This window comes from Astatotilapia calliptera, chromosome 5 (assembly GCF_900246225.1).
Source record: "Astatotilapia calliptera chromosome 5, fAstCal1.2, whole genome shotgun sequence".
NCBI lineage: Eukaryota > Metazoa > Chordata > Actinopteri > Cichliformes > Cichlidae > Astatotilapia > Astatotilapia calliptera.
In genome coordinates this window covers 30,032,962-30,059,268 of record NC_039306.1, presented here as the reverse complement: position 1 = coordinate 30,059,268, position 26,307 = coordinate 30,032,962, and the positions used below count along the sequence as shown (strand labels likewise).

Sequence of the window (26,307 nt, the reverse complement as noted above, 5' to 3'; positions counted from 1 at the left end):
TACGTAATTAATTGACTAATTTAATTGCCTTCGTAGCTTTTCATTTTATTAACTGGTGTTGATGCTTCTGTGGTTTCCAGTTCTGTGTTGCGTGCTGTGATGCTAAATTCTGAGATTTGGTTATTTGACAGATATCTGAACTAACAAGTATTTGAATCTGGGAACAAACACAAGCATATTTGGACTTCCAAAAATCTGTGCAAACCTAGATATGTTTTTGGCATCCAAACTTGGTTAAAGAGGTTAATCCCTCTTTCCTAAGGAAGTTCCCTGCCGGTCTTCACCTGCTAATCTGGTTTCCAATCACATTATATTTGATAATCTCTTGTTAAGTGGATTACACCCTATTTTGCATGGGGATTTAACTCAAGCTTTGTGTTACCTTCTTGGCATTTTGCTGCCTTTACTGAGCTTAAGGGAGCGTCTTTGTTGCACTAGCATGCAAGATTGAAGGTTTTATGGTAACACTCTGTGGTACGATTTAAGCTGGCGGGTTAATCGCAGAATTTGCTCATTGTCGTCCCAACGATCCGATACAGAGGAGGATGTGCATAAGCATACTTAAGAGGAAGAAAGTTAGTGGAGGAAAATAGAACTATTAAACTAGCTTGCTCAACACTTTCTTATTTCTAACTTTATTTCATTTTAATGGGCAAAAAAGTTGTAGACTATTTCATACAGGAAAAACAAAATTGCACAACCTCAGCAATTTGGTGTGTATGTGAATATTAACAAAATACAGCTATGATATGCAGCCAGTCAGCAGCAGTTTATAAAAAATCAACCTAATCACATGCATTTCCACTCGAAGCAGGTCCAACTCATGTTGAGGAGTCTTCATCCTTATTTCTGCTCATCCTCAGCATCTTTATTTAGTTTTTTTTTTAACATTGAAAAAAAGATGTTGATAAAATTTTTTGTTTCTATAGTTTATTTATATAAGCTGCTGTTTCCTGATGCATTGCAGCTGCTTTAATAAGACATTTTAATTTAAGCCTGTTTGTTAGTTTATATTATTTTTGAGATCTTTTAATTATGGAAAGGATAGGGACTTCTACAGACAGCAAGTTTCCAGAATGTGGAGACACGTGATGTCCATGCTGTTCTTTTGTGCTTGCCAAAAATTGGCAGGAGATCCTAAAGATCTGTTTATCAAGGACAACATGGACAACTAGGTTAAAGACTGCAGGGGATCTTGGAAAAGACAGACACTATAGAAGCAAATCTCAAATCAAAAGACTGATGGTGGTTGTTCACAAGTACAAAAGCAAAGCTGGGATGTATCATGTCAGGAAGCCCAGCACAAAGATCAACACCATCCTGGTCACCTTGTTGTTGGGCTTCAGGGTGGACGCAGATCCAGCTTGGGTCTTTGCTGCCTGTCAAGTAAGAAAACAAGATGACTTACATGGCTTCTGCATGTTCAGCAAGTCACCCATCTGCTTGTTTCATTACAGAAAATTTACCTTTGCATAGTATGTAGTATGTGTGATTTTCTCCACATCCACAGGAATGGGGCAGTTTTTGTGTGATGTTTAGTGCAGCATCTATTGTAGGTGTGCTGGAGTAAAGCAGCAGAGGGAGTGGGAATACATTTACAGGCCTGTCAAACATTTAAATACTTAATTAATTCAATGATTAAACAATTATTTATTCATTAAGTAAGCGACAGCATTAAGAGGGTTGTGGGTTTGAAACTGCATGGGGCCTTCCTCTGTGGAATTGTTCTTACTGTGCATGTGAGGCTTTTCTCAGGAAGTTCACCCCATATAACAAAAACCTATATGACAAGTTAATTAGTAGGTCTTAATTGGAATTTTATGTAACTTTGATCTTGTCACTCTCTGAAGTTGGCAGTCACCTTGTCCAGGCTGTACTCTGCCTCTCACAGTATCAGCTGACTTGACCCCTATGACTGTAACTGGATGTATTGATGGATTTATCCAGAAAAGGAAAAAGCAACTCCTCCAGGAATATCACCAGAAGCAAGAAATATAAAAATGAAAAATTAGAAGCCAATATATGTTTTTAGGGTATGCTCAACATAATGAACATGAAGTAATGGCTATCTACTGACAAACATGTTTCCACAGATAAGCAAACACGTTAGCGAGTGCCAATGCACAAGATGGTTCAATTAGTTCCACTATAGAGGGAAGGACACTGTTTTGGGATCTGCTAATCCAGGTACCAGCGCTATTACGACAGCAAATCACATTCAGTCTGATCTTGATTAACCTGCTTGCTGTTAGTATTAGGATGGATGATCTTGACCTTCATTATCGTATCAGGCTCAAGAAAGGATTATCCGATGTAGAGGATGGATCTCTGCAGACGGCAGAGTTTGGGCATTTTTTTCCACTTCAGAACAAATTACAGCAGGACAGATATAATGTTGATAGTCTCTTCATGACAAGTAGGTGAAGAAAGTGGGGAATATTGTCTTTGTGAGTTCTACTGTGGAAATGCACACTCACTGTAAAAAACAACAACAACAAAGAAACTGTGTAATTTAACAGTGTTTTCCTATTAACTCTCCAGGAATTTAAATATATTAAATATCAACAAAATTACAAATATAGACTGTGGACTTACAAGTCAAACCTGTAACTGTGAATGACGATTTTTTTTCCCACATAGAAACACTATAAAAGAAAGACTATTCACAAATTCAGCTCGATTTCAGAAATATATAATTGTTTTAATGCTGTAAATACTGTACATATATGACATTTGATGCAATGAGTGAAAATTAATAGCAAAGGAAGTCAAAGTATAGGTTCTGAAATTTTGCATACATTTGTTTATTATTTAGCAGATATCTTGTGTAATTATAAAGCTTTTAAAGTAAAATAATGCTTTAGGTGTTAAAGCTGTAAGTTCCTAAACAGTAACAAGTAAACCCGCAATCTCATTATTGTAAAAGGACATTTGGACCAACCTTAAATCAGACAACTAATGCCAGAGTTTCACAAAGACTTGACCCAGACTGCTGTCTTTATTTGACAGATGTTGTTGTGAATGTGAATGACACATACAGTACAAGTACATATGAGAATTCTAAGGACTGTCTGCTGTACATGTGTTTATTATAAAGTAGTATATGTATATTTAAAAAAAAAATAAAATTAATCAAAAATAGGTCATAAACACATTTAGTGTACACGTTGGTGGTTAGCACCCTGCCATCATCTCTGCACATCCTCCACCTGTGCCTTCAACACAAACACCTCTTATGCCCACCCAGCTCAGCCTGCTCTGGCCTGTGACGGTTCAGTTTTGGACCTTAAATAATAAAAGCATTGAGAACATTAAAAAAAAAAGTATCCTACTTTGCTCCCTAGACTGCTGTCATTTCCTTATGAGGCATTTTATTTGGGGCAATGCCATTGTAATGAGCTTCTGCCAGCAATAAAGAAATAATATCAGTCTCCACCAGGTGGCATGCCATCCAGCTTCAGACTACCATACAAACCCACCAATTCATCCTCTCGAAATTTAGCGTATGAGAGGTCCAGAATTATTTGCCGTAGATGTCTTCTACCCCTAGATTCTTTACTTGGGACAATAACATGAAGTGAGGTAAATGGTTGTCTGTCTCTCTGTGTTTGCCCTGCAACACAGTGATCTGTCCAGAGGGTATTCTACCTTTTGCCCAGTGTGAGCTGGATAGGCTTCAGCCCCTGCAACCTTAAATTCAAACCGAAGAAGATGGATGGGCTATGGGTGGGTGGATGATGGATGGATATTATTGGCAGGTGATAGACGTACATTTAGAGAGTTACCATTCCAAACAGAAGGCACAAAAGTAGCCTGCTAAGAAATAGAATGGATAATTCCTTTGTCCAGACTCTTTCATAAGCAACAAGGTAAACCTAAAAGATGTGTTTTGACTCAAAAGTGGTCCTCAGTCCACTGCATTCCAGTCTGAGATTAACTGATTTTTGTATTTTCCCATAAATAATAATAATGACAAATCTCACCGCCTATTGAAAAGGTGCAAATGGTGCATACAAACTCACCAGACTGCAAGAAATGTAGTGGCTGTAATAAAAGTAACTGGGTTTATTCCACCCCAATACCTAAATGAAACCAGCGCCCATGTTTGCATTTTCTTTGTCACTGTTGTCATTTTTCATCAGGTTAATATGGCTTTGTGTGTGATTAGGAAAGCAATTAAGATAACATCCATTTAGAACAGAGGGTAAATGTAAGACCATCAAGGATGTGACGCTGTTCCTGTCACTGTGTTACTCTGTTTGTACACTGGTGTGACCCTCCGTGCAAGTCCCTAAAATGAAGCATTTGGTAGAAAAAAAAGAAAACAAAAACATTTAGGTACGTGTTCTGAAGATGCTCAGTGAAGATCTGTGGACGATCACAGGATGTGTGAACAAAAAACTAAATGATGTGCAATCTGGTGCATGATGTTTTCTTTTTAAATAACAAAATGCATAGAACTCCTACTTTACAACCTTGCTCATCATTTGTGACAATTCTGTGCTGTGACAAATCAACCCTTTACAAGATTATTTACCTTTAGAATTCCTGAATATAAGTTTATAAAGCCAAACAACCTCACAGATGTGGGCACAATATGAATATGAATGAGTCAGACAGCCTGCTGTAGTGGTGGGAGGGAAAAAAAATCCCTTCTCAAAATCCCGCTCAAAATCCTTGATCCGTGTCACTTGAGTGACATCATGATCTCTTTAGGGTTTGAAAGCTCAGCTCTCCTGCCATTATCTAAGACTCTTAATGAGTGTAAACAATTACTGGCATCTGAGCACCACTGACCTTTCTCAGTCTGCTGTACTCATCCAGGTGAGCACATGTATGAGAAACATGGACAGTATGTCAGTATGTACTACAAAAAATATATATGTGCTGTGTTTTCGTGACCCAATCTGGTTAAAATCTAAACATGACGATAATAATAATGATAATAAAAAATACAGTGACACTGATCAAGATTTTTCACAGTACAGCATGTATAGACATCACTCAGCAAGACGTGAACAAGAGTATTTTTCCAAGTGTTCCGTGATCTCTGCTATTTCCTTTGTTTTCGTTCTTTAGGCAGAGGTCATGCTTGGCTTTCTAGGAAGCTTTCATCCTTTTATCTCATCATTATCGTCATGACGGCCCTAACGAGTTTCCAATCTGTCTGTTGAGACTTCCGAGACATAATCCCTTTTCTGCGGCACGCATGAAATGTCCACTGAAATGGCTTTACCATTGTAGTTTCTTTCTTTCTAGTTAGAGCTGGGCGATATGAGATTTTTTCATATCACGATATGTTTTTTTCATTTCAGGCGATAACGATATCTATCACGATATAAGCCAAATAACTATATTTGTAAGATTTAAATGTGCCGTTGCTCACAAGTAAAATGTGAAATAATCAGCAGCTTGTTTTTATTTAAATATTTATTTCCCATAATAAGTTCAACAGGGTAGATGTACTTAAGGAACATGAGACTTTTTCAGATAAATAAAGGCAAATATTGCAAACTACACAAAAGGCAGCCGCTAAAGCGTTTAAGTTTCAAAATAGAACAAACGAAACAGACTAAATTGTCAATTCCACTTAGAAACAAAATATTAATTCTACAAATAAATCTTAGTTTGTGTTACAGAAGAACAGACAAAACTGACTAACTTTTGTCAATATCAAATAAACTGAGAACTAAAAGGAAATTCTCAATCTCTCCTTGTTGTATAGCTGAGCTTTTCAAACAGTTTTAACAGTTACTTTAGTCTGACAAAAGCCGAATGACGAATTAGCGCTTCCAGTCAGAGACTGAGGCTACGTCCACACGTACACGGGTATTTTTGAAAACGGAGATTTTCCGTTTTCGTTTTAAAAAATAATCCCGTCCACACATAAAGGCAGAAATGAAGGAAAACGCTGCTATGAACATGCCAAAGCAGCAGGTGGCGCTAGATTCCTAACCGTGCAGAAATGCTGGCCAATCAGAAGTCTAGAAGCCTCGGTGGGAAAAAGTAAACAAAGCTGGGGCATAGAAGCAGAACCGAGTCGTCTGTGTGGACGGACAGTAACTGTGTGTATATGTAAGCATTTAAACACTGCAGAGAGTAGAATTAACAGTAACAGTATTGTAGAAATTCATTTCACCGAAACAATAACGTGGCGCACAGTGTGACGCATGCACCAGTTTATTGTATTTCCAGACTTGATTTCGGCACAATTTACAGTGCACGCTACTCTGTTTTTTGTCAGACTTGAAATAGCCGAAATACCTTCACACTACGGAACTTCTATGGCTCTTCCGTTCGACAATCTCTCCGGCGTTGGAACCATCATCTGTTTTCTCTTCAGTCACGCTCGGTTGATTTCTCTAGTCGGCACACTCATTTCCTCCATTATGCGCTGGCTGCTTCCCAAACAAACACACGTGCGGCTTGGCACTTGTGCTGTACCTAACAAGTCACGCGACGTGACGCTGCGGCTGTGATTGGTTCGGCTCTGCGCTACTTAATTTGGATTGGCTGACCTTTTTTTATTTTTTATTTTTTTTTTATTTTAAGAGGACAAGAGCGGCGAGGTCTATCGCGATAGCTTAATTTCTCTATCGAGTAAAAGTTATATCGCGATACATATCGTTATCGTTCTATCGCCCAGCTCTATTTCTAGTTCTTTCAAAATAAAAACAATCTTGACCAAACACAATATGAGGAATAGTTATTCTTTAGTTTTTCTGCATCAATGGCAATTTTCTTCATTTTAGGTTTGATCAGAAAAACAAAGGGACCTATTTGAGTGTGCAGCTGTAGTTGGACCTTATAGCCTATTTGATGGTCATTTCCAGCATTGTGCAAAACTCGTGAATCATCCTTCATTTCTTTATATTCTGATGGGCTTGAAAGTCAATGGTATGACTTTATTTATTCTTCAAAACACTGTGAACTTTCCTAGGCAGGTTTTCTTGTGATTTCTTTAAGAAGTCTTCAGGAATAGTTCTCCAGGCTTCGTGAAGGACATTCAAAGCTTTTCTTTGGATGTTGGCGTCCTTTTGTTCTGTTCAATAATGTTGAGCTCCCCACTCTGGGGAGGCCAATCCATGACTCGTGGTGTTTCACTGTGTTTTTTCTATCCAGGTATGGTTTTACTACGCTGGCAGTACGTTTGGGATCATCATCCTGAAAATAATTCTTTCCAGAGGGTAAGGTCTCTATATTGCATAATGGATCAAAATCTGATGGAGCATTTCTTTGTTCATAATTAGATCAGTCTTGACAAATCCCCAACACCACTGGCTGAAATACAGCCCCACACTGTGATAGAGCCTTTTTTCGTTATGCGTAGACACAACATTGCTTCGTTTTTTGAGTTAGGTGCAATTTTTTATGCTTGAATAATTGATAGGTTCGTGTTAAGCGAGTTAACAAACAATCAACTGGCTCCTTGGAAATAAAATACAAGTAAATGGAGGCTGGCTCAAGAGAATCATGTATATAAAAGTGGCTTGGTTTTTAATTTGTTTGTTCTTCCTTTCTTTTTAAAAAAATGTTCTTTATATGACAGCAGTGAGTTAAACGCGTATATAAATCACAGCACTAAAACCTGTGCTGAACAGCTGGCTCCCATCTTTACTCTGACTGAATGACTACAGACCTGTCGCCTTGACATCTGTGGTCATGAAATCCTTTGAACGACTGGTGTTAGCCCATCTGAAAGACATTACAGGCCACCAGCTGGACCCTCTGCAGTTTGCCTACCGGGCAAACAGGTCGGTGGATGATGCAGTGAACATGGGGCTGCATTACATCCTGCAACACCTCGACCGCCCGGGAACTTTTGCCAGGGTCCTGTTTGTGGACTTTAGTTCGGCTTTTAACACCATCGTGCCTGAACTTCTCTCCTCCAAACTCTCCCAGCTCAGCATGTCACCAGCTACCTGTCAGTGGATCACCAGCTTCCTGACAGATAGAAAGCAACAAGTGAGGCTGGGGGAGATCACCTCTGAAACTCGGTCCCTCAGTATTGGTGCCCCTCAAGGATGTGTCCTCTCACCACTACTGTTCTCCCTCTACACTAATGACTGCACCTCCAAGAACTCGGCTGTTAAACTCCTAAAGTTTGCAGATGACACCACTGTCATTGGCCTCATTCAGGATAGTGATGAGTCTGCATACCGGCAGGAAGTTGAGCGGCTGGTACTCTGGTGCAGTCAGCACAATCTGGAGCTGAACACTCTTAAGACTGTAGAGATGACAGTGGACTTCAGGAAACATCCCTCAACTCTGCTCCCCCTCACCATATCAGACAGCTGTGTGTCGACTGTGAAGACCTTCAAGTTCCTGGGTACCACCATCTCCCAGGACCTGAAGTGGGAGACCAACATCAACTCCATCCTCAAAAAGACCCAGCAGAGGATGTACTTCCTGAGACAACTTGGGGAGTACAGTCGACACAGGAGCTGCTGATCCAGTTCTACACTGCGGTCATTGAGTCTGTCCTGTGCTCCTCCATCACAGTTTGTTATGGTGCAGCCACTAAACAGGACAGGAGCAGACTGCAGCGGACTGTACGGGCAGCAGAAAGGATCATTGGCGCCCCCTGCCCTCCATCCAGGATCTGTACCTCTCAAGAACCAGGAAACGGGCAGGGAAAATCATCACAGATTCCTCACACCCTGGACACAGACTTTTTGATCTGCTGCCCTCTGGCAGACGGTACAGAAGCCTGCAGACCAGGAACAGTTTCTTTCCCCTCGCCATCTCCCTTCTAAACAGTTGACCTGTCACACTGCTCCCACTGCCAGACTGCAACTGCACCTTATGTACATTCTGTAGTATTCATTCCACCTCATTTCATTTCTGTATTTTATGTAAATAAGTTTAGATTAGTTATTTATAGTTGGTTTACACAGCTTTGTGTATGTACAGTGGGGCAAAAAAATATTTAGTCAGCCACCGATTGTGCAAGTTCCCCCACTTAAAATGATGACAGAGGTCAGTAATTTGCACCAGAGGTACACTTCAACTGTGAGAGACAGAATGTGAAAAAAAAAAATCCATGAATTCACATGGTAGGATTTGTAAAGAATTTATTCATAAATTAGGGTGGAAAATAAGTATTTGGTCACCTCAAACAAGGAAAATCTCTGGCTCTCACAGACCTGTAACGTCTTCTGTAAGAAGCTTTTCTGTCCCCCACTCGTTACCTGTATGAATGGCACCTGTTTGAACTCATCATCTCTATAAAAGACACCTGTCCACAGCCTCAAACAGTCAGACTCCAAACTCCGCCATGGCCAAGACCAAAGAGCTTTCGAAGTACACCAGGGAAAGTATTGTAGACCTGCACCACTGGGAAGAGTGAATCTACAATAGGCAAGCAGCTTGGTGTGAAAAAATCAACTGTGGGAGCAATCATCAGAAAATGGAAGACATACAAGACCACTGATAATCTCCCTCGATCTGGGGCTCCACGCAAGATCTCATCCCGTGGGGTCAAAATGATCATGAGAACGGTGAGCAAAGATCCCAGAACCACACGGGGGGACCTGGTGAATGACCTGCAGAGAGCTGGGACCAAAGTAACAAAGGTCACCATCAGTAACACACTACAACGGCAGGGAATCAAATCCCGCAGTGCCAGACGTGTTCCGCTGCTGAAGCCAGTGCATGTCCAGGCCCGTCTGAAGTTTGCCAGAGAGCACATGGATGATACAGCAGAGGATTGGGAGAATGTCATGTGGTCAGATGAAACCAAAGTAGAACTTTTTGGTATAAACTCAACTCGTCGTGTTTGGAGGAAGAAGAATACTGAGTTGCATCCCAAGAACACCATACCTACTGTGAAGCATGGGGGTGGAAACATCATGCTATGGGGCTGTTTTTCTGCCAAGGGGACAGGACAACTGATCCGTGTTAAGGACAGAATGAATGGGGCCATGTATCGTGAGATTTTGAGCCAAAACCTCCTTCCATCAGTGAGAACTTTGAAGATGAAACGAGGCTGGGTCTTCCAACATGACAATGATCCAAAACACACCGCCCGGGCAACAAAGGAGTGGCTCCGTAAGAAGCATTTGAAAGTCCTGGAGTGGCCTAGCCAGTCTCCAGACCTCAACCCCATAGAAAATCTGTGGCGGGAGTTGAAAGTCCGTGTTGCTCGGCGACAGCCCCAAAACATCACTGCTCTCGAGAAGATCTGCATGGAGGAATGGGCCAAAATACCAGCTACTGTGTGTGCAAACCTGGTAAAGACCTATAGTAAACGTTTGACCTCTGTTATTGCCAACAAAGGTTATGTTACAAAGTATTGAGTTGTATTTTTGTTATTGACCAAATACTTATTTTCCACCCTGATTTACGAATAAATTCTTTACAAATCCTACCATGTGGATTCATGGATTTTTTTTTCACATTCTGTCTCTCACAGTTGAAGTGTACCTCTGGTGCAAATTACTGACCTCTGTCATCATTTTAGGTGGGGGAACTTGCACAATCGGTGGCTGACTAAATACTTTTTTGCCCCACTGTATGTGTATGCATGTGTAATGTATATATAGACACGTGTGTGTGTGTGCGTGGGGGGGGGGGGGGGGGTGTATGTGTGTATTCACATTGTTTATGTTAATGAGAGTGTGGGGAGTGAGTTGGAGGGTGGGGTGGGCTGATTTTAACCATGTAAAGCACTTTGTGCTACATTTTTTTTTGTATGAAAAGTGCTTTATAAATAAAGATTGATTGATTGAGAGCAGCGGAGAGGATTGTGGGGACCTCTCTTGCCTCCCTCCCCAGGAGGTGTGTGTGTGCGTGTGTGCGTGTGTGTGTGTGTGTGTGTGTGTGTGTGTGTGTGTGTGTGTGTGTGTGTGTGTGTGTGTGTGTGTGTGTGTGTGATTTACATTGCTGTGCTGAGCCACCATCTACCGGAACCAAATTCCTTGTATGTGTCTGCACATATACTTGGCCAATAAACACGATTCTGATTCTGACAAGCACGCAAACCTCCGTCTTTCTGCCTGTTACAAATAAACATGTACACATACAAACACAGTTTGCATGTGTACATGTGTATTTGTACATGTACATGTGTACAGTTTTGTTTAATGTTGTACACAGACAGACAAAAGGCACTGAAAAGTCACCTCACCTCAAAAGTCACCTTTGATGGAGGAAGAAAATCAGTAGTGTAAGTCTGCCATCTAATGGACTAACATAGTGCTGCAACAAAGGGCAGCTACTTTTCATATCATGAAATATGTTTTTTTTTCTTTATTATTGGCCTTCTTTAGGAAGAAGGTCAGAGGTCAGGTTCAGGTACTCAGAACCTAAGGTCTTTAAGGTGCATGTAAGCACCCCACATGCAGCAGAAATAAAGCTGTAGTGTAAAAAGAGACAGATTGAATTACTGCCAACCAGCTAATGGATGATAAAGTAGTCTGGCAATAATAATTTTAAAAAATGTTTGCGCAGACTTTTTGAAGAAGAAGAAAAAGAAGAAGAAGTCCTGGCCTACTGCTGAGGATAGCTTTGCAGTCCATCAGAACATGCAATGACTGTTTAAGCCACATTAACTTATCATCTTCGCAGCAACGAATTCAACCTGCAAAAAGTCAGAATTATGCTAATACTCGCTCACCTTTTTCTCTTGCTGGTTACCCGGACATCTGGCACTAGTCTGCCAAACTAAAATGCTTGAACCACACTTATTGCTTTATATTTTGCTTCCAAGTAGCCAGACTTTCTACATCTGGCAGTGACTTTTTTGTCACACTGCCAGCACAGTAAAAGCACACCTGGATAGATAAACACAGAATACAACACTATCAGTTATTGAAGCAATGTATGGTTATTAAAAGAGAACAAAGGGCAGCCATGGTCCAAAAAAGGAGCTTTGAATGTTCTTCAAATAGCCTGGAAGTACTATTCCTGAAGGCTACGCAATGAAATGACAGGAAAGCTTGCCTAAGAGAGTTAAGGCTGTGTTAAATAATAAAGCTTGTCATCTGAAATATTGACTTTTAAGCTTGGTACAATTGAAAAAACTTTTTTTGCCTTTTAAAAAAAATAGTATTTCCAAAAATACATGTTTCTGTATGGATTTACCATTTTCCTAACAAGATATAAATAAATGAATAGTATCTCAAGACTTTGACAAAGTACTGTGTATATATGTTGTGTTTTAAATCTGAGTTGCTCTAAATATGATGTGATCTGTTTTGCAGTATTGGTCATAATGTACAATCATTTCTTTATTTGTTGTCTCGGTCATAAACCGAAATACTTTTTAACTATATGTTTTATTTCGCTACCTGGAGCGTACATTTACTTGTCTTTTAGGTTGACATCAAAGAATATGGCTGAACATCCATCCGTCCATCATCCATCCATTGTCTTCCGCCTATCCTACGGCTGATCATATTGATGTCAAAACCAGGGACGCTTTTTTTTTATGTTGAAGCCATTGTAGTAGAGTATTTGTATCAGTGGAGGGCGCGCTAAAGGGGGGCGTGGGCGTGTCAACATTAATATATGCGAGCGCAAAGTCTGTAAATTGTTGCTCGTGCGGTGTTGTCGAGAATTTGTGGGCATATACAAGTAGGTTTAGAGGGGAATAAAATCAGAATTGCATACAAAATTAAAATAAAAGGAGATTCGGTACGGGTGTCGCCATCTTTAGTAAGGGACAATAACCCAACTCCTATAACACAACTTGTTGTAATTCGCGCAAAGTCGTAACGTGTTTACTTTAAATCGATTTGCAGTGTTCCTAAAAGTACACTGGTACTTACTGTACGATTCGCACACACAGATTGACAAAAATAAAAAAAAAATGTATATACCTTTACCTCCGAAACGGTTTGCAAGTGGGTCCTTGTCGCCATGTTTACTTTGGGTGACGCCAACTCTCTTCCATTTTCCTCCGCCTCTGGTTGTCAAGAAGATGGCAGCTTCCAGGCAGGCATGAGAGGAAATACTTCTTCACAAATCGAATGAATTTGGATTATTGCCGCAAGATTAGAGCACATATCTGTGTTTTTGCAATAACTGCATCGAAATAAGTGAGTAAAATTCTGAAGCGTCTGTGCCCTTTTCGCTCTGTTGTGTTTTGTTGTAGCAAACCGCCCGGCCATTTTTCTTGTGGGAGCTGTAGACTTAGGCCGATTGTTGAAAAGATGGCTGCTTCCAGAGACGGCATGAAACATAATAACATTGTGTTTATGCTGTTTAACTCAATTTAGCTCAGTTTTAAGACCGTTGCCGAGCTTGCCTTTGTATCAGGTAAATTATGCACGACAGAGAAACTTTAAATTGCGTTGAATTTAATTGAGAAATTCGGCAGCGCTTTGACAGATGCCAGCTAACGCCGTTAGCTCGAGCAAATTAGGTTGAGTAACTAGCCGCTAGAGCTAACGGGGTACGGCTAACATGAGAATTTGAATGCCGCGATTGCAACTTTAAATTTTTTGTAAATCTGGGTAAAAGGTCTCATAGTTGTTTGGCCCTTTAGTCCCATAATATTTGCAACTGTTAACACAAACTTTGGATTTTTTATAACGTTGATAATTGCGGTAAAGCGGTTGCAAAGAATGCTAAAGTTGTTAGCTACAATATGGCGACTCCCAGAGAGGCATGAAAATAGCCGACTGTTGCTAACGATTGCAGTAGTGGATAAATTAGTGGTACGACTGTGTATCGTTTTGTGAACACGGGCTTATAATCACCTGTTGGATTTGTATTCATCCTGCCTTGTTTTTTGTTGATGTAGTGGGTTAGTTGTCATGTATTTTTATTTTTCGTTTGCTTCCGCCATTTTTCCGACGGGCAGTAGCGTTAGCGGGTGTTTGTTTGGTTGCAAGATGGCGGCTTCCATGGATTGAATTCAATGGTTAGAAACAACTAATAATAAACTTGGATAATGGCAAGATTTACTATGATTCTTAACAGAAGTACGACGTCATAACTGCGTAAGAGACCATAAAGCAGAAGTTGCTCGAAAGGTTTTGTACAAATATAGTTTATTGCTGTTATTGTTTTTTCTTGTCTTTTTTTGACAGTGTTCATTAACCAAAGCTAACCGCTAACTGTAAAGCCTGCTTTAAAGTTAGCTATATTGCACGGTTAGATGCTATTTTTGTATTGCATAGGTTTTATGGAAAGATAACAGAACTATTCAAGCACACATGACTAATGCGTCTTTATTATTTATTTCGGTAGAAGTCATGTCTGCCCCTGGCTCCGCGGTATCTGGGACCACGGCGTCGGTTCTGCAGCCGCGATGGAAACGGGTCCTCGGGTGGTCTGGTCCTGTTCCCCGGCCCAGACATGGACACAGAGCTGTGGCTATAAAGGAGCTTATGGTTGTTTTCGGCGGTGGAAACGAAGGGATTGTGGATGAGCTGCATGTATACAACACCGGTAAGCGCAACTTTGCATAAGGAACTTTATCAATTGTTTCTGCAGAAAGCATCATTTCTTACAAATAAAATTCAGATATTTAGAAGGCTAACTCAAAGTACTTCTACATCTAAAATAGTACAGTTCATTTCAGTATATGTTTATAATGCGCAAAACTAAATAGCCTTGCAGGCCCCAGTAGGCCAAACAGAAGTTAGCCCCCCCTGTCGGAGAAGGATTTTAATACACGTTAAAAAAGGCGGGCTAAAATAAAATGGATGATGCTGGTTGGTTTAAGCATATCCCCTGCCCCAGTTTCCTGCTTATAAACCAATAAGGGCAGGCAGACTCAGCAGTTGTGTTTGTGTTCCCATTCTTTAATGTAGATTTTAAGTTTATGTTTCCAAAAATAAATAGAGGGTTATTTTTTGCTTCTACTTTTAAGCATTTTAAAGCCTTAGTGGGTGTGATAGCATGTCTTTACTTATTAATTACAATTTGCCACAGGAAAGCCTCCAGAAATAACCCCTTTATTGTTATTGTGTTTTAATTTTTAGCAACAAACCAGTGGTTTATCCCAGCAGTCCGTGGTGATATCCCTCCTGGTTGTGCTGCATATGGTTTTGTCTGTGATGGCACACGGTTGCTGGTATTTGGTGGAATGGTGGAGTATGGAAAGTACAGCAACGATCTTTATGAACTACAGGTAAACCTTTATGGAAAAATAACCCCAGTTTTCGTACTAAGTTTGCTTGTCAGTATAATGAAGGCTTGTAAAGTATTTATAGCAACAAAATATAGCTGGTATCTAAGTCAGATTTTCCAGAGATATTTACAAAGCAATGTTCATATGTAGGCCATCGTACTGCAAAGTGTCTTTATCAGCTGCATGCAAAATTTTGTCTTGTCTGCATCAGAGATGACTGATACAGGAAAAAATTGAGAAAGTTGATTGCAAAGTTATGTTTCACCCCTGTTACAGTTAAAATATTTACTAGAACAGGCAAATTATTACAATTAAAATCAAGGTCACTTGTAAGTTTCATCACTATACGTGTTACTGAGTGTTCAATGCTCAGCTGTACAGCATTATAGTAAGGTTGTGTCATTGAAACTATGATGACTTGTGAAATCACACAACTGTGTTGCAAAGTTTATGGTTTCATTGGTTGTGCTAGTCTTGAGAAAATACATTAAAGGAGTAATGTGTCTTTATTCTTAAAACTGTAGTAGAAAGGTTACAATTTACGTTGTTCTGCTCTTCTAGTATGTTTGGGTTTGCCAAATTTCATTAACCGATCCTGAGAAGTTCTCAAATGTTACGTTTCTGATTAAAGGATGTAAGGAAGCAGTGTGCCAAAAGTCTTTGTCACCAGATCCCAGGTGGATTTTTAATCATTGGGAAATGGAGTAGCTCTGTAAACAAACACTAAATAAATGTGGATTTGATGAGGGGGGGAAAGTATGTAAGGGTTCAGTCACAATTGTGATACTAAATCTGTCCTTATTTTTATGTTGTCAGAACAAGGAATGTGGTCAGCTTAAGACTTGTTAGTTACAGCTTATGCTGCCATCCATCGACTGATCGTTTTTTTCCACTGTGGTTTTTGCTACAGGCCAGCAGATGGGAATGGAAAAAATTAAAAGCAAAAAACCCGAAGAATGGCCCCCCTCCTTGCCCTCGTCTTGGCCACAGCTTTTCACTGGTTGGCAACAAATGCTACCTGTTTGGTGGACTCGCCAATGACAGCGAAGACCCAAAAAACAACATTCCCAGGTACAGAGGTTTTCTGAACAGTCATCAGGGGAGCACTGTTTTGCAGGACTGCAAATGTTTTTCTGTTTCAGCCACCGACGTGAGTGTCACTGTGTTTTTATTCATCAGATACCTGAATGATCTGTACACACTCGAGCTTCGTGCAGGTTCCAGTGTGGTTGGATGGGATATTCCAATCACATACGGAGTCCTGCCTCCTCCTCGTGAGAGCCACACTGCTGTGGTATACACAGAGAAGGCAACCAGGAAGTCGCGCTTAATAATCTATGGAGGAATGAGCGGTTGCCGTCTTGGAGATCTATGGACACTTGACATTGGTATGTTTTATAAAGTGTAAATGGAGAAATAACAGCACTAAAATTGAAATGCCCTGCCATCAGCCCTCTGAGACATGATGCGATTCACAGAGTATCAGAACAAATGGAACTGAGCATTTCACTGTTAGAGAAGCAATATAGGAAATTGTGAGTTTTCTGTACACAAGCTGCCTTATCTTTTTGCATTTAAGAATAGATAACCTTTTATTGATTTTATTTTTTTTAATCTCCAGATACCCTGACATGGAACAAACCATCAGTAAGCGGCACAGCGCCACTTCCTCGAAGTCTTCACTCTGCTACCACCATCACAAACAAGTGAGATGACTGCTGCACATTTCCAACAGCAAACTTAATTTTTATTTTACTCATTTTTGAAATTCTGTGCTTGTTAAATGGTCTAAGTGCGAATTCATTTCTCTGTGCAGGATGTATGTTTTCGGAGGATGGGTACCTTTGGTGATGGATGATGTCAAAGTGGCCACACACGAAAAAGAGTGGAAATGCACAAACACTCTTGCGTGCTTGAACCTCGGTTTGTCTATCTCTGTTTTTATTGAAATCATATTTTTTTTGTTTGTTTTTTAAATAGCAAATGTGCAGTGCCACTCTTAACTTTTGTGTAATTCTTCGTTAGACACCATGTGTTGGGAAACAGTGTTGATGGATACTCTTGAAGACAACATCCCCAGGGCCCGTGCTGGTCACTGTGCTGTGGCTATCAATTCCAGGCTTTATGTATGGAGTGGCCGTGACGGTTATCGTAAAGCTTGGAACAACCAAGTCTGTTGTAAAGATCTGTGGTACCTGGAAACAGGTAGGTGTGTTGTAACATGAGTGCTGTTGGAGACAACAGCTCGTTATTAGATAGTATTGAAAATTCTGCTCTCCCCCCCCAGAGCGACCGCACGCCCCTGCCAGGGTGCAGTTAGTCCGTGCCAACACAAACTCTCTGGAGGTGAGTTGGGGTGCAGTCTCCACAGCTGACACATACTTGCTGCAGCTGCAGAAGTATGACATTCCTGCAACTCCAGCTGCAGCCTCTCCAGCTATGAGCGCAACCCCATCGCAGCCGCTTAACTCTCCAAAGAGCCCAGTGCCAGCTGCTGCAGCACCGTCGGCTCAGAGCTTACCACAGACAGGTATTACAATTTTGCATTTTTGTTACCACACCAGGAAGCTCGGCAACTGCAACAACCCAAATTCTACAAGGTGTGAATAATTTGGTTCATTTGTTTTACAGCAGTTTTAAAGGTTGCAGCTCAGCAGTCTGCAACAGGCGCATCTGTTGTCACAGTTCGTCCCAGCCAGCCGGGGAAATCCCCCGTCACTGTGACATCCCTTCCTCCAGGTGTTCGAATGGTAGTTCCAGCCCAGACTACCCAGGGATCGGTATGAGCAGTTTCATACAATTGTGTTCTTTCGCTGTGAACTGCACTGCCAGATCAGCAAATAATGTCAACATTTATTTCTTTTTAACTTTTAGCCAATTGGAAGTAGCCCTCAGATGAGTGGCATGGCAGCTTTAGCTGCTGCTGCAGCAGCAACCCAGAAGATCCCGCCCTCTTCAGCAGGAACTGTCCTCAATGTTCCTGCAGGTGCTACCATTCTCAAAACAGTGGCAGTTTCTCCCAGCACAACCACAGTGAAAGTGGCTTCTCCAGTCATGGTACACGTTGCAGTAAACGCTCTCATTTCCAACATTATGCTCGTCCTATCACAAGCCATTTGTGATAATAAATATGTGCTTGTAGGTCAGTAACCCGGCCACCCGGATGTTGAAGACTGCCGCTGCCCAAGTGGGCACAGCAACTGCATCCTCTCCCACCACTACCACCAGACCCATCATCACTGTGCACAAGTCTGGTGCAGTCACAGTGGCCCAGCAGGCCCAGGTGGTGACCACTGTGGTGGGAGGAGTCACCAAGACCATCACCCTGGTCAAGAGCCCCCTGACCATGGGCAGCAGTGGCACTCTGGTAAGAAAACATGGATTCTTTAGCATAATGTAATACTGCAACTCTACTTGAGAGCACCCTTTGGTGCTTTCACAGGCATGCTTTAAACCATGGATTCTGTAAAATGCTTCCTCGCACTCTGCATCTTTGTATCGATTGGTCACTCAATGGTGGCGTCTTTTTGAACCAGTAGGGAGGGTGTAAAAGTTGGCCTACAGTGACTATTGGAAAAGACAGGGAGCATGATGTCAGTGATCTGCATGACTGTCGGTCAGTTAGGGCTAGAATGATTCTAGAGCCACAAGTTTGGTGGTCGAGCATCCGGCTGACCTCCCCGTAATATCCGATGTTTTCTGGTGACTCATGAATTTGAGTCTCTCTCCTATGTCGGCAGATCTCCAACCTTGGCAAGATGATGTCTGTGGTACAAACCAAGCCAGTGCAGACATCAGCTGTCACAGGCCAGGCTTCCACTAACCCTCTCACACAGATCATACAGGTCAGCTATCTGCATGAGTGCAGGAAAAAACAGGAGGTAGCTTAAAACTCCTGAGACAGGCACCACGTGTCTTTCCCTGAATAGTTTTCATAACATGCACCTTTCTTTCCAGACGAAGGGTCCACTCCCAGCTGGCACAATCCTGAAGCTGGTGACCTCTGCAGATGGCAAACCCACAACCATCATCACCACCTCCCAGGCTGGAGGCACAGGAAACAAGCCCACTATCCTCAACATCAGCGGAGTCTCTCCTACTACCACTAAGCAGGGTACCACCATCATTAAGACTATCCCCATGTCAGCCATCATGACCCAGCCTGGAGCTACAGGTTTGTTCTCATTCAAGTTTGCACACTTTTTGGCATTTGCTGTGTAAATTAACCTTTAGATTTAGGATTAGTGATTGATCAGTGATTATATTCATGCTTGTGTTTGTCCTTGCAGGTGTAACAAGCAGTGCAGGTATGAAAACGCCCATTACAATCCTTACCACAAAGGTGATGACCACAGGAACTCCTGGGAAAATCATCACTGCGGTGCCCAAACTTGCCACGGCAGCTGGCCAGCAGGGACTGACACAGGTAAATTGTCTCTTTTTGCTCAGCAGTGTTTGGTACATATTGTGTTTGTTGTGCTGCCTGTTTATCCTAAATCTTCTGTTTCTAGGTGGTTTTGAAGGGTGCTCCCGGGCAACCTGGCACTATTTTACGCACTGTTCCCATGAGCACAGTGGGTGGCGTTCGTCTGGTTACACCAGTGACTGTGTCTGCTGTTAAGCCGACTGTCACAACTCTGGTTGTCAAGGGGACTACAGGTACGAAAAAATTACTAAGTAATGATTATGTGTATGTGTGTAACAGTTTTGTTTCTCTGGTTTCATTTTTCAAACCACATTTCTTCCAGGTGTCACCACTCTCGGCACAGTCACTGGTACCGTTTCTTCTAGCTTGGCGGGAGGCACAGTTGATAGTTCAACTTCCTCTCTCGTTACTCCCATCACCACACTGGGAACCATTGCTACCCTGTCCAGCCAGGTCATCAACCCAACTGCCATTACAGTTTCAGCTGCTCAGACTAGCCTGACTTCTTCCTCCGCACTGCCCTCTTCTACTATGACAGTGCAGGTAATACTCAGCAGCTCCACTTTGTAATATTTGTATTTTAGTCATTAGGCTTTGAAGCTCTTGCAGTAGCATGTGTCATAAGCTTTAAGTAGTATATCACAACATGCTGAAAAAGACCATATGTGAAGATGTTGCTACCTCTTCTTGTAAACACAGACTAATGGAGAGCTGCTCCTCAGAAATTTTCAGACAGTCAATGAAGTTCTTCTGTTTTAGACCATGTATAACATACTATTTGCCTTAGAGCTGACATCTCTTTCCTCTCAGCAGAACCAGCCCACCCAGGTGACTCTGATCACAACTCCCAGTGGTGTTGAGGCTCAGCCAGTACAAGATCTACCAGTATCCATCCTGGCTTCACCAACCTCTGAGCAACCCACTTCCACTGAGGCTGGAGCTGCTGGAGAGAGCTCTGGAACTGTCACTCTGGTCTGCTCTAATCCGCCCTGTGAGACCCACGAAACGGGAACTACCAACACAGCCACCACTTCTTCCGCAACAATTGGTGCAGGACAGGTCTGCTCTAACCCACCATGTGAGACCCACGAAACCGGAACCACCAACACAGCCACCACTTCGTCTGCAACAATTGGAGCAGGGCAGGTCTGCTCTAACCCACCATGTGAAACCCATGAAACAGGAACCACCAACACGGCCACCACTTCCTCAGCTACAATCGGTGCAGGACAGGTCTGCTCGAATCCGCCCTGCGAGACCCATGAGACCGGAACTACCAACACAGCCACAACTGCTTCTTCAAACATGTCTGCGCTACGCATGTGCTCCAACCCACCATGTGAGACCCATGAAACCGGAACAACAAACACGGCTACCACAGCAACGTCGAACATGGGAGGAGTGCAGCAGGCGTGCTCCAACCCGCCCTGCGAGACCCATGAGACCGGAACTACCAACACAGCCACAACTGCTTCTTCAAACATGTCTGCGCTACGCATGTGCTCCAACCCACCATGTGAGACCCATGAAACCGGAACAACAAACACGGCTACCACAGCAACATCGAACATGGGAGCAGTGCAGCAGGCGTGCTCCAACCCGCCCTGTGAGACCCATGTGACGGGCACCACCAACTCCACCACACAAGCTTCATCTAGCATGAATGCAAACCAGACAGACACGGTGCAGAGCGTGTGCTCTAATCCACCCTGCGAAACCCATGAGACGGGGACCACCAATTCTCCGTCCACAGCCACCTCCAGCATGGGAGGAGACCAGACCAGCACAACAACAGCCCTGGTCCAAAGGGTTTGCTCCAACCCTCCCTGTGAAACACACGAGACAGGGACCACCAACACAGCCACAACTGCCACTTGTAGCATGGAGACAGGTGAAGGCACTGGTATGTAAACATACTGTGTACATTTTACCTGAATAATCTTATTTCTTTTCTTTTTCTTTTATAATTAACAGCAAGTTAGGTTTCCGTACACTGTGTGGTGACTCTCAATCTTTCTTCTTTTTTTAATTACACTTGTCTTGATATTTCTTAAAATAACATCTAGATCTCACATGACGGATGATTGTTTTTCTCTAAGCAGTAAAAGTAGTTTGTTTAGAAATCAGCTATGTTACTATGTCTCATTAGCAACCCAGCAGACAGAAGAAGGAGCAGAAGGTACCAGCAGCACAGAAGAGGCATCCACCACAGCAACAACTGGCACCACCCAGGGCAGGGCTATCACTACTGTCACTCAGTCTACACCAGCCCCTGGACCCTCTGTGCCTGTAAGAATACCACATCATTCCTGTCAAAATAAGATCCTTTTCTAAAAACCATCCAGTATGACTAGGTGATGGTGGTAAAACTAATCCTAGTAGATGTCCACGTTGGGGCTGCATTTCTGAATTTGATATGCTGTACAGACAAAAGTACCAGGCCACCTACACATTACACTTAAAGGATCTGCTTGACCATGGAAACTGAAGTTGTGAAACTCCTGGTGCACAGTACTTGTGCTGACGAGAAAGCCAGAGCAAGTTTATAATCCTGTAGGTATTGAGTCAGCAGAGTGTTGATAGAGTGTTGGCGTCCTATTACATTACTGCGCTGAATATCTATGAACAAAACATTCAGAAATGTTTGTAAAGGCAGACTGTATTGGTAGGTGCCAGAATTTAAACACCGGTGGCCATAGGACTGAAAACGCCTGACTTTGCAGATTAAGAAGTGTGGCCTAATACTTTTGTCAATATGTGTGTACGAATATGTAAGAAGAATGTCATTTCCAGAGTTTCTTTCTCATTGTGGGGTATGATTTCTTTGTTTCCCTCTAGTCGATCTCATCCATCACAGAGGGAGTAAGCACTGCAGCTAGCTCCACAGAGGAACCCATGCAGACTGATGAGCCAGCATCAGCAGAAGCTGCACCTGTTGAGGAAGGAACCGCAGCAATGGAGACGCAAGCAGAGGTGAATAAAGTATGAAGGCAAAAAAGTCTGTTTGGCCTTTGATTTTGAAATTCTTTGCAGTCATGCATTTTCCATGTTTTTTTGATGGGACTGATTTAATGTGTTCCCCAGGGAGAAGCAGCAGCAGCGACAGCCTTGAACCTTCCTTCAGAGCTGATGTCTGAGGGCCAGGGAGCCACACTAATGGTGACGGGGCTGTCGGACGAGGAACTGGCTGTCACTGCAGCAGCAGAGGCGGCTGCACAAGCAGCAGCCACAGAGGAAGCCCAGGCCCTCGCTATCCAGGCGGTCCTCCAGGCAGCTCAGCAAGCCGTAATGAGTGAGTAGAATCAAAGCTTTTTGTTCACAGACTTTCGAATTTTGAACCATAGCATAGCCTAAGTTCAAGGGCTGGCTCTAGTTAACAGGACACTTGTCAGTAAAACTATTCCTCTAGATGTGAAACTCCTGAATTCTCTGTGATCTTGCTATTCATAAAAAATGTATAACTTACAGATGAAGGCGATGCTGCTGGAGAGAACCAGCAACCCACCAACATCCCCATCATGCTGACCCAGCAAGATCTTGCAGCACTGGTCCAACAGCAGCAACAATTGCAGGAGGCTCAGGCCGCAGCTCAGCAGGCCACAGTGGACACAAGCTTGCCCACCGAGGGTCTTGCTCCTGCCGACAGCCTCAATGATCCGTCTGTTGAGAGCAATGGGCACAACGAAATGGCCGCTGCAGTCACAAGTGCTGTGGCTTCTCTCCTGCCACGCACCACAGCTGAGAGTATGTTTGTGTTGTGTTTGGTTTTTTTATAGTTACTTTGAATGTTACTGTTTGTTACAGCAGACTGATTATTTTTGTATTGCTCTTGACATTGTACAGCGCTTGCGCCATCAAGTACGTTTGCACCCTCTGTATCTGTGGCAAGTCCAGCTAAACTTCAAGCAGCAGCCACTCTAGCAGAGGTCGCCAATGGCATTGAGGGAGAGGTGAGTCATTTTGGTGCTGCTGCACTTCTGATTATGTCAGTTGAGGTGAAGAGAGGAAAGGAGGAATTTGCTGACCGTTTTTGTTCCCATGCAGAAGCAAGCCCCTCAGCCAGCTCCAGTGAAGCCTGTCGTGAAAAAGGAGAACCAGTGGTTTGATGTTGGGATTGTTAAAGTGACAAATATGGTTGTCACTCACTACTATGTGCCAGGAGATGATTCTCAAGGAGATGTAAGTTGTCTCAGGGAGCCTTTTCTTGTTCAGAATGATATTGATGTGCGTTACAAGAATCCATCTTTATCTAACTTGTATTTATGTGTTTGGTAGGATGACTCTGGCATTATACCAGACTACAGCCAGATGAAGAAAATGGAGCTGCAGCCTGGAACAGCTTACAAGTTCCGTGTTGCTGGAATCAACGCCTGCGGTCGTGGAGCTTTCTCTGAGATTTCAGCTTTCAAGACTTGCCTACCAGGCTTCCCGGGGGCACCTTGTGCCATCAAAATCAGCAAGGTAAACAAACCCTGTTGCATTATAGATTTTACTCACAGGTGTGCCATACGTGATCACGTGAGCCATGGTTTTGGCACCAAGTAGCATCTTTTCACTGTATCCCCCCCAGAGCCCAGATGGTGCCCACCTAACCTGGGAGCCACCCTCGGTGACGTCAGGAAAGATCATTGAGTACTCTGTGTACCTGGCCATCCAGAGCAACCAAACAGCTGAAGCCAAGGCTTCCACCCCAGCCCAGCTAGCCTTCATGCGTGTGTATTGTGGACCCAACCCATCTTGCTTGGTTCAGTCGTCCAGCCTCTCTAACGCACACATCGACTACACCACCAAGCCAGCGATCATCTTCCGCATTGCCGCCCGTAACGAGAAGGGCTATGGTCCTGCCACACAAGTTCGATGGCTGCAAGGTGAGTTCACAAATAAGTTCTTTAAAATATTAAAAATACTTAATTACTGAGGCTGCTGTTGATGGATTGAATCTCTCCACTTTAATGCCCTGTAGAATCTGGCAAAGATGCCTCCTCTGCAAAACCGGCCCCCAAAAGACCAGGCACCTCTCCTGATACGTAAGTACAGTATTCATGTTTCATATCGTGCACACAGGAACATTTCATCGATGAATAAAACATCCAGCACTTATTCTGGTTTTGTGTGTTCTCCTGCAGTAAGTCTACTGGTCCAAAGAAAGCAAGGACGGACCAGTGAGGTGGCCTGGAGATCCCTCCCAGTCTTTTCTTTTGGTCTTTTTTTTTACCCCACTCGCTGTCTTTTTATCAAGAAGACTGACCATCACCCTTTCTCCTCTTCATCCTCATCCTAACCTCATCCTCCATCCACTTCCCCAAATGTCTCAGACAGAGACGGCAATGGAGGCAGAACAACCATATGAAGCCGAGACGAAAGTTGATCTGAGAGATGTTTCTGTAGATAAAACCCTCCTTCCTCCTCGTTCTGTTGGTCGTACTATTTTTAGAGCAAACCTAGAAGCACATTATCTTTTTCAGTCACATCCCCTTCCATCCTTTTAACACCTATTTTTGACTTATTTCAATAGTTGGAACAGTATAGAGAAGCATTTACATCTTTCACAAACTGGGAGCCAGCCTGAGCGCAATGTTACCCTTTTTCTTTTTCCTGTGTTTTTGGGGAATTCTGGGGGGGATGTAGAGAGAGACTACATGGAATGATGTACAGTGTTGAAAAAGGCTGTGGAAGCATTAGTATAGATGAGAGGAAAAAAAATCGGTATGGAATCAAATAAAGCACTTGTCCTCTGTGAAGGAGGACTTTTTTTTTTTTATTATTATTATTATTATTTTGCTCAAAACTAATTTGCTTCATTGAGAACCAAGTCTGTACAGTCATCGTACTGGACTCCAGTCTCCTGGTAATGTCATCACTGTGCGCTTTTTACCCCAAGATGAGGACTGGTGGCCAACATGTTGGAAGAATGGCAAAAGGAAGAGATTTGTAGAGAACGAATGACTTTGCTAGGACTGAGACTTGCAGCACACATGGAAAAAAAAAATCTTCCCAAAAAATTAGCAAGCAATGATGCAGAAGATCTTTTGTGTAGTTTTTGTATTTTTTAAGCTTTTTTCCTTCTGTGTGTATGTGTATGTTGTGTGCATTTTTAAGAGAAAAAAAAAATACATCAGTTTTTTTTAACTGTTGTTCATCCCAATAATTTGTGTTCATGGGAAGATGTTGTGGCTAATGTTGAGGTTGCCACTCTATTTTAAAAAAAGAAATCTTCAGTTGGTTGTATGTTCTTGTTAACAGATGGCAATGAAAGTGAGAAAGACTTTTTGTATTTGTTCCAAGTAGAAACCGCAGAGGTTATAGGACTGAAGGGAACTTTTGATGTGGACCCAGGGAGAGGAGTTTTTACTTTGTTTACTACTCGATACTTGTGTTGCTTCATTTGCCAAACATGGAAACACAAGGGGGAGGAGAGGCTTAGAAAAGACCAACATCAGATCTTTTCCATCCTTTCCCCTCCCCCTCCATGATATCCCGATCAGTTGTCCTATGCTTTTTACGCTTATGAATGTGCTGTCCTCACGTCTAAGTTTTAGAATGGCAAATTATCAGTAGAATAATTTTCCCTTCCCCTATTTGATGTATGTAAATCCATTTAATAAATCTTTTGTTCCTTTCCACGGCTCTGTATTCCAGACTACAGATGGTGTGCGAGCTAACTGTGACATGTAAAACCCATATGTCTTTTGAACGGCGATGTCTTGGGAAGAAAGCTTACATAGCTGGAGTGTACTCACTTGTAAATTAGTTCATTCATAGAGCAAGAATGAAAAAAAAACAAACAGACAAAACAAAA

At 42.5% G+C, this 26,307-nt stretch overlaps 1 protein-coding gene and 1 long non-coding RNA gene across 8 annotated transcripts; one reads left to right on the top strand and one right to left on the bottom strand.

Moving 5' to 3' along the window:
* Window positions 1-929: 929 nt before the first annotated feature.
* On the bottom strand, window positions 930-12,881 carry LOC113022897 (uncharacterized). Of its 2 annotated transcripts, none has more exons than XR_003272465.1 (3): window positions 12,822-12,881; window positions 1,467-1,561; window positions 930-1,379 (listed from the first exon to the last, which is right to left on the bottom strand). It is a non-coding gene; the product is annotated as an uncharacterized LOC113022897 (long non-coding RNA). The 2 variants fall into 2 exon arrangements; XR_003272464.1 differs by having other exon boundaries at window positions 1,467-1,603; window positions 12,822-12,880.
* A 28-nt stretch (window positions 12,882-12,909) lies between these two features.
* hcfc1a (host cell factor C1a) lies at window positions 12,910-25,249 on the top strand. 6 transcript variants are annotated; one of them, XM_026168814.1, is made up of 28 exons: window positions 12,911-13,040; window positions 14,197-14,397; window positions 14,934-15,082; window positions 15,993-16,153; window positions 16,262-16,470; window positions 16,704-16,788; window positions 16,899-17,005; window positions 17,108-17,287; window positions 17,370-17,612; window positions 17,714-17,862; window positions 17,957-18,139; window positions 18,225-18,449; window positions 18,823-18,927; window positions 19,040-19,256; window positions 19,372-19,508; window positions 19,594-19,741; window positions 19,831-20,051; window positions 20,322-21,411; window positions 21,658-21,797; window positions 22,347-22,481; window positions 22,593-22,800; window positions 22,977-23,252; window positions 23,352-23,458; window positions 23,553-23,687; window positions 23,784-23,969; window positions 24,079-24,376; window positions 24,472-24,535; window positions 24,635-25,249. In XM_026168814.1, the coding sequence occupies exons 2-28, from the start codon at window positions 14,202-14,204 to the stop codon at window positions 24,672-24,674; spliced, it is 5,394 nt and encodes a 1,797-aa protein (XP_026024599.1). In that variant the 5' UTR covers window positions 12,911-13,040; window positions 14,197-14,201; the 3' UTR covers window positions 24,675-25,249. The 6 variants fall into 6 exon arrangements, with proteins under 6 accessions (XP_026024600.1, XP_026024599.1, XP_026024595.1 ...); XM_026168810.1 differs by having other exon boundaries at window positions 20,319-21,411; XM_026168811.1 differs by lacking the exon at window positions 12,911-13,040 and adding an exon at window positions 13,096-13,260 and having other exon boundaries at window positions 20,319-21,411.
* Window positions 25,250-26,307: the final 1,058 nt, after the last annotated feature.

Coding starts and splice junctions, on each gene's coding strand:
- hcfc1a (XM_026168810.1), top strand. CDS start 14,202: ATGTCTGCCCCTGGCTCCGCGGTATCTGGGACCACGGCGTCGGTTCTG. Junction 17,006..17,107: donor TCTTGCGTGCTTGAACCTCG/GTTTGTCTATCT, acceptor ATTCTTCGTTAG/ACACCATGTGTTGGGAAACA. Junction 23,970..24,078: donor GTGCCATCAAAATCAGCAAG/GTAAACAAACCC, acceptor TATCCCCCCCAG/AGCCCAGATGGTGCCCACCT.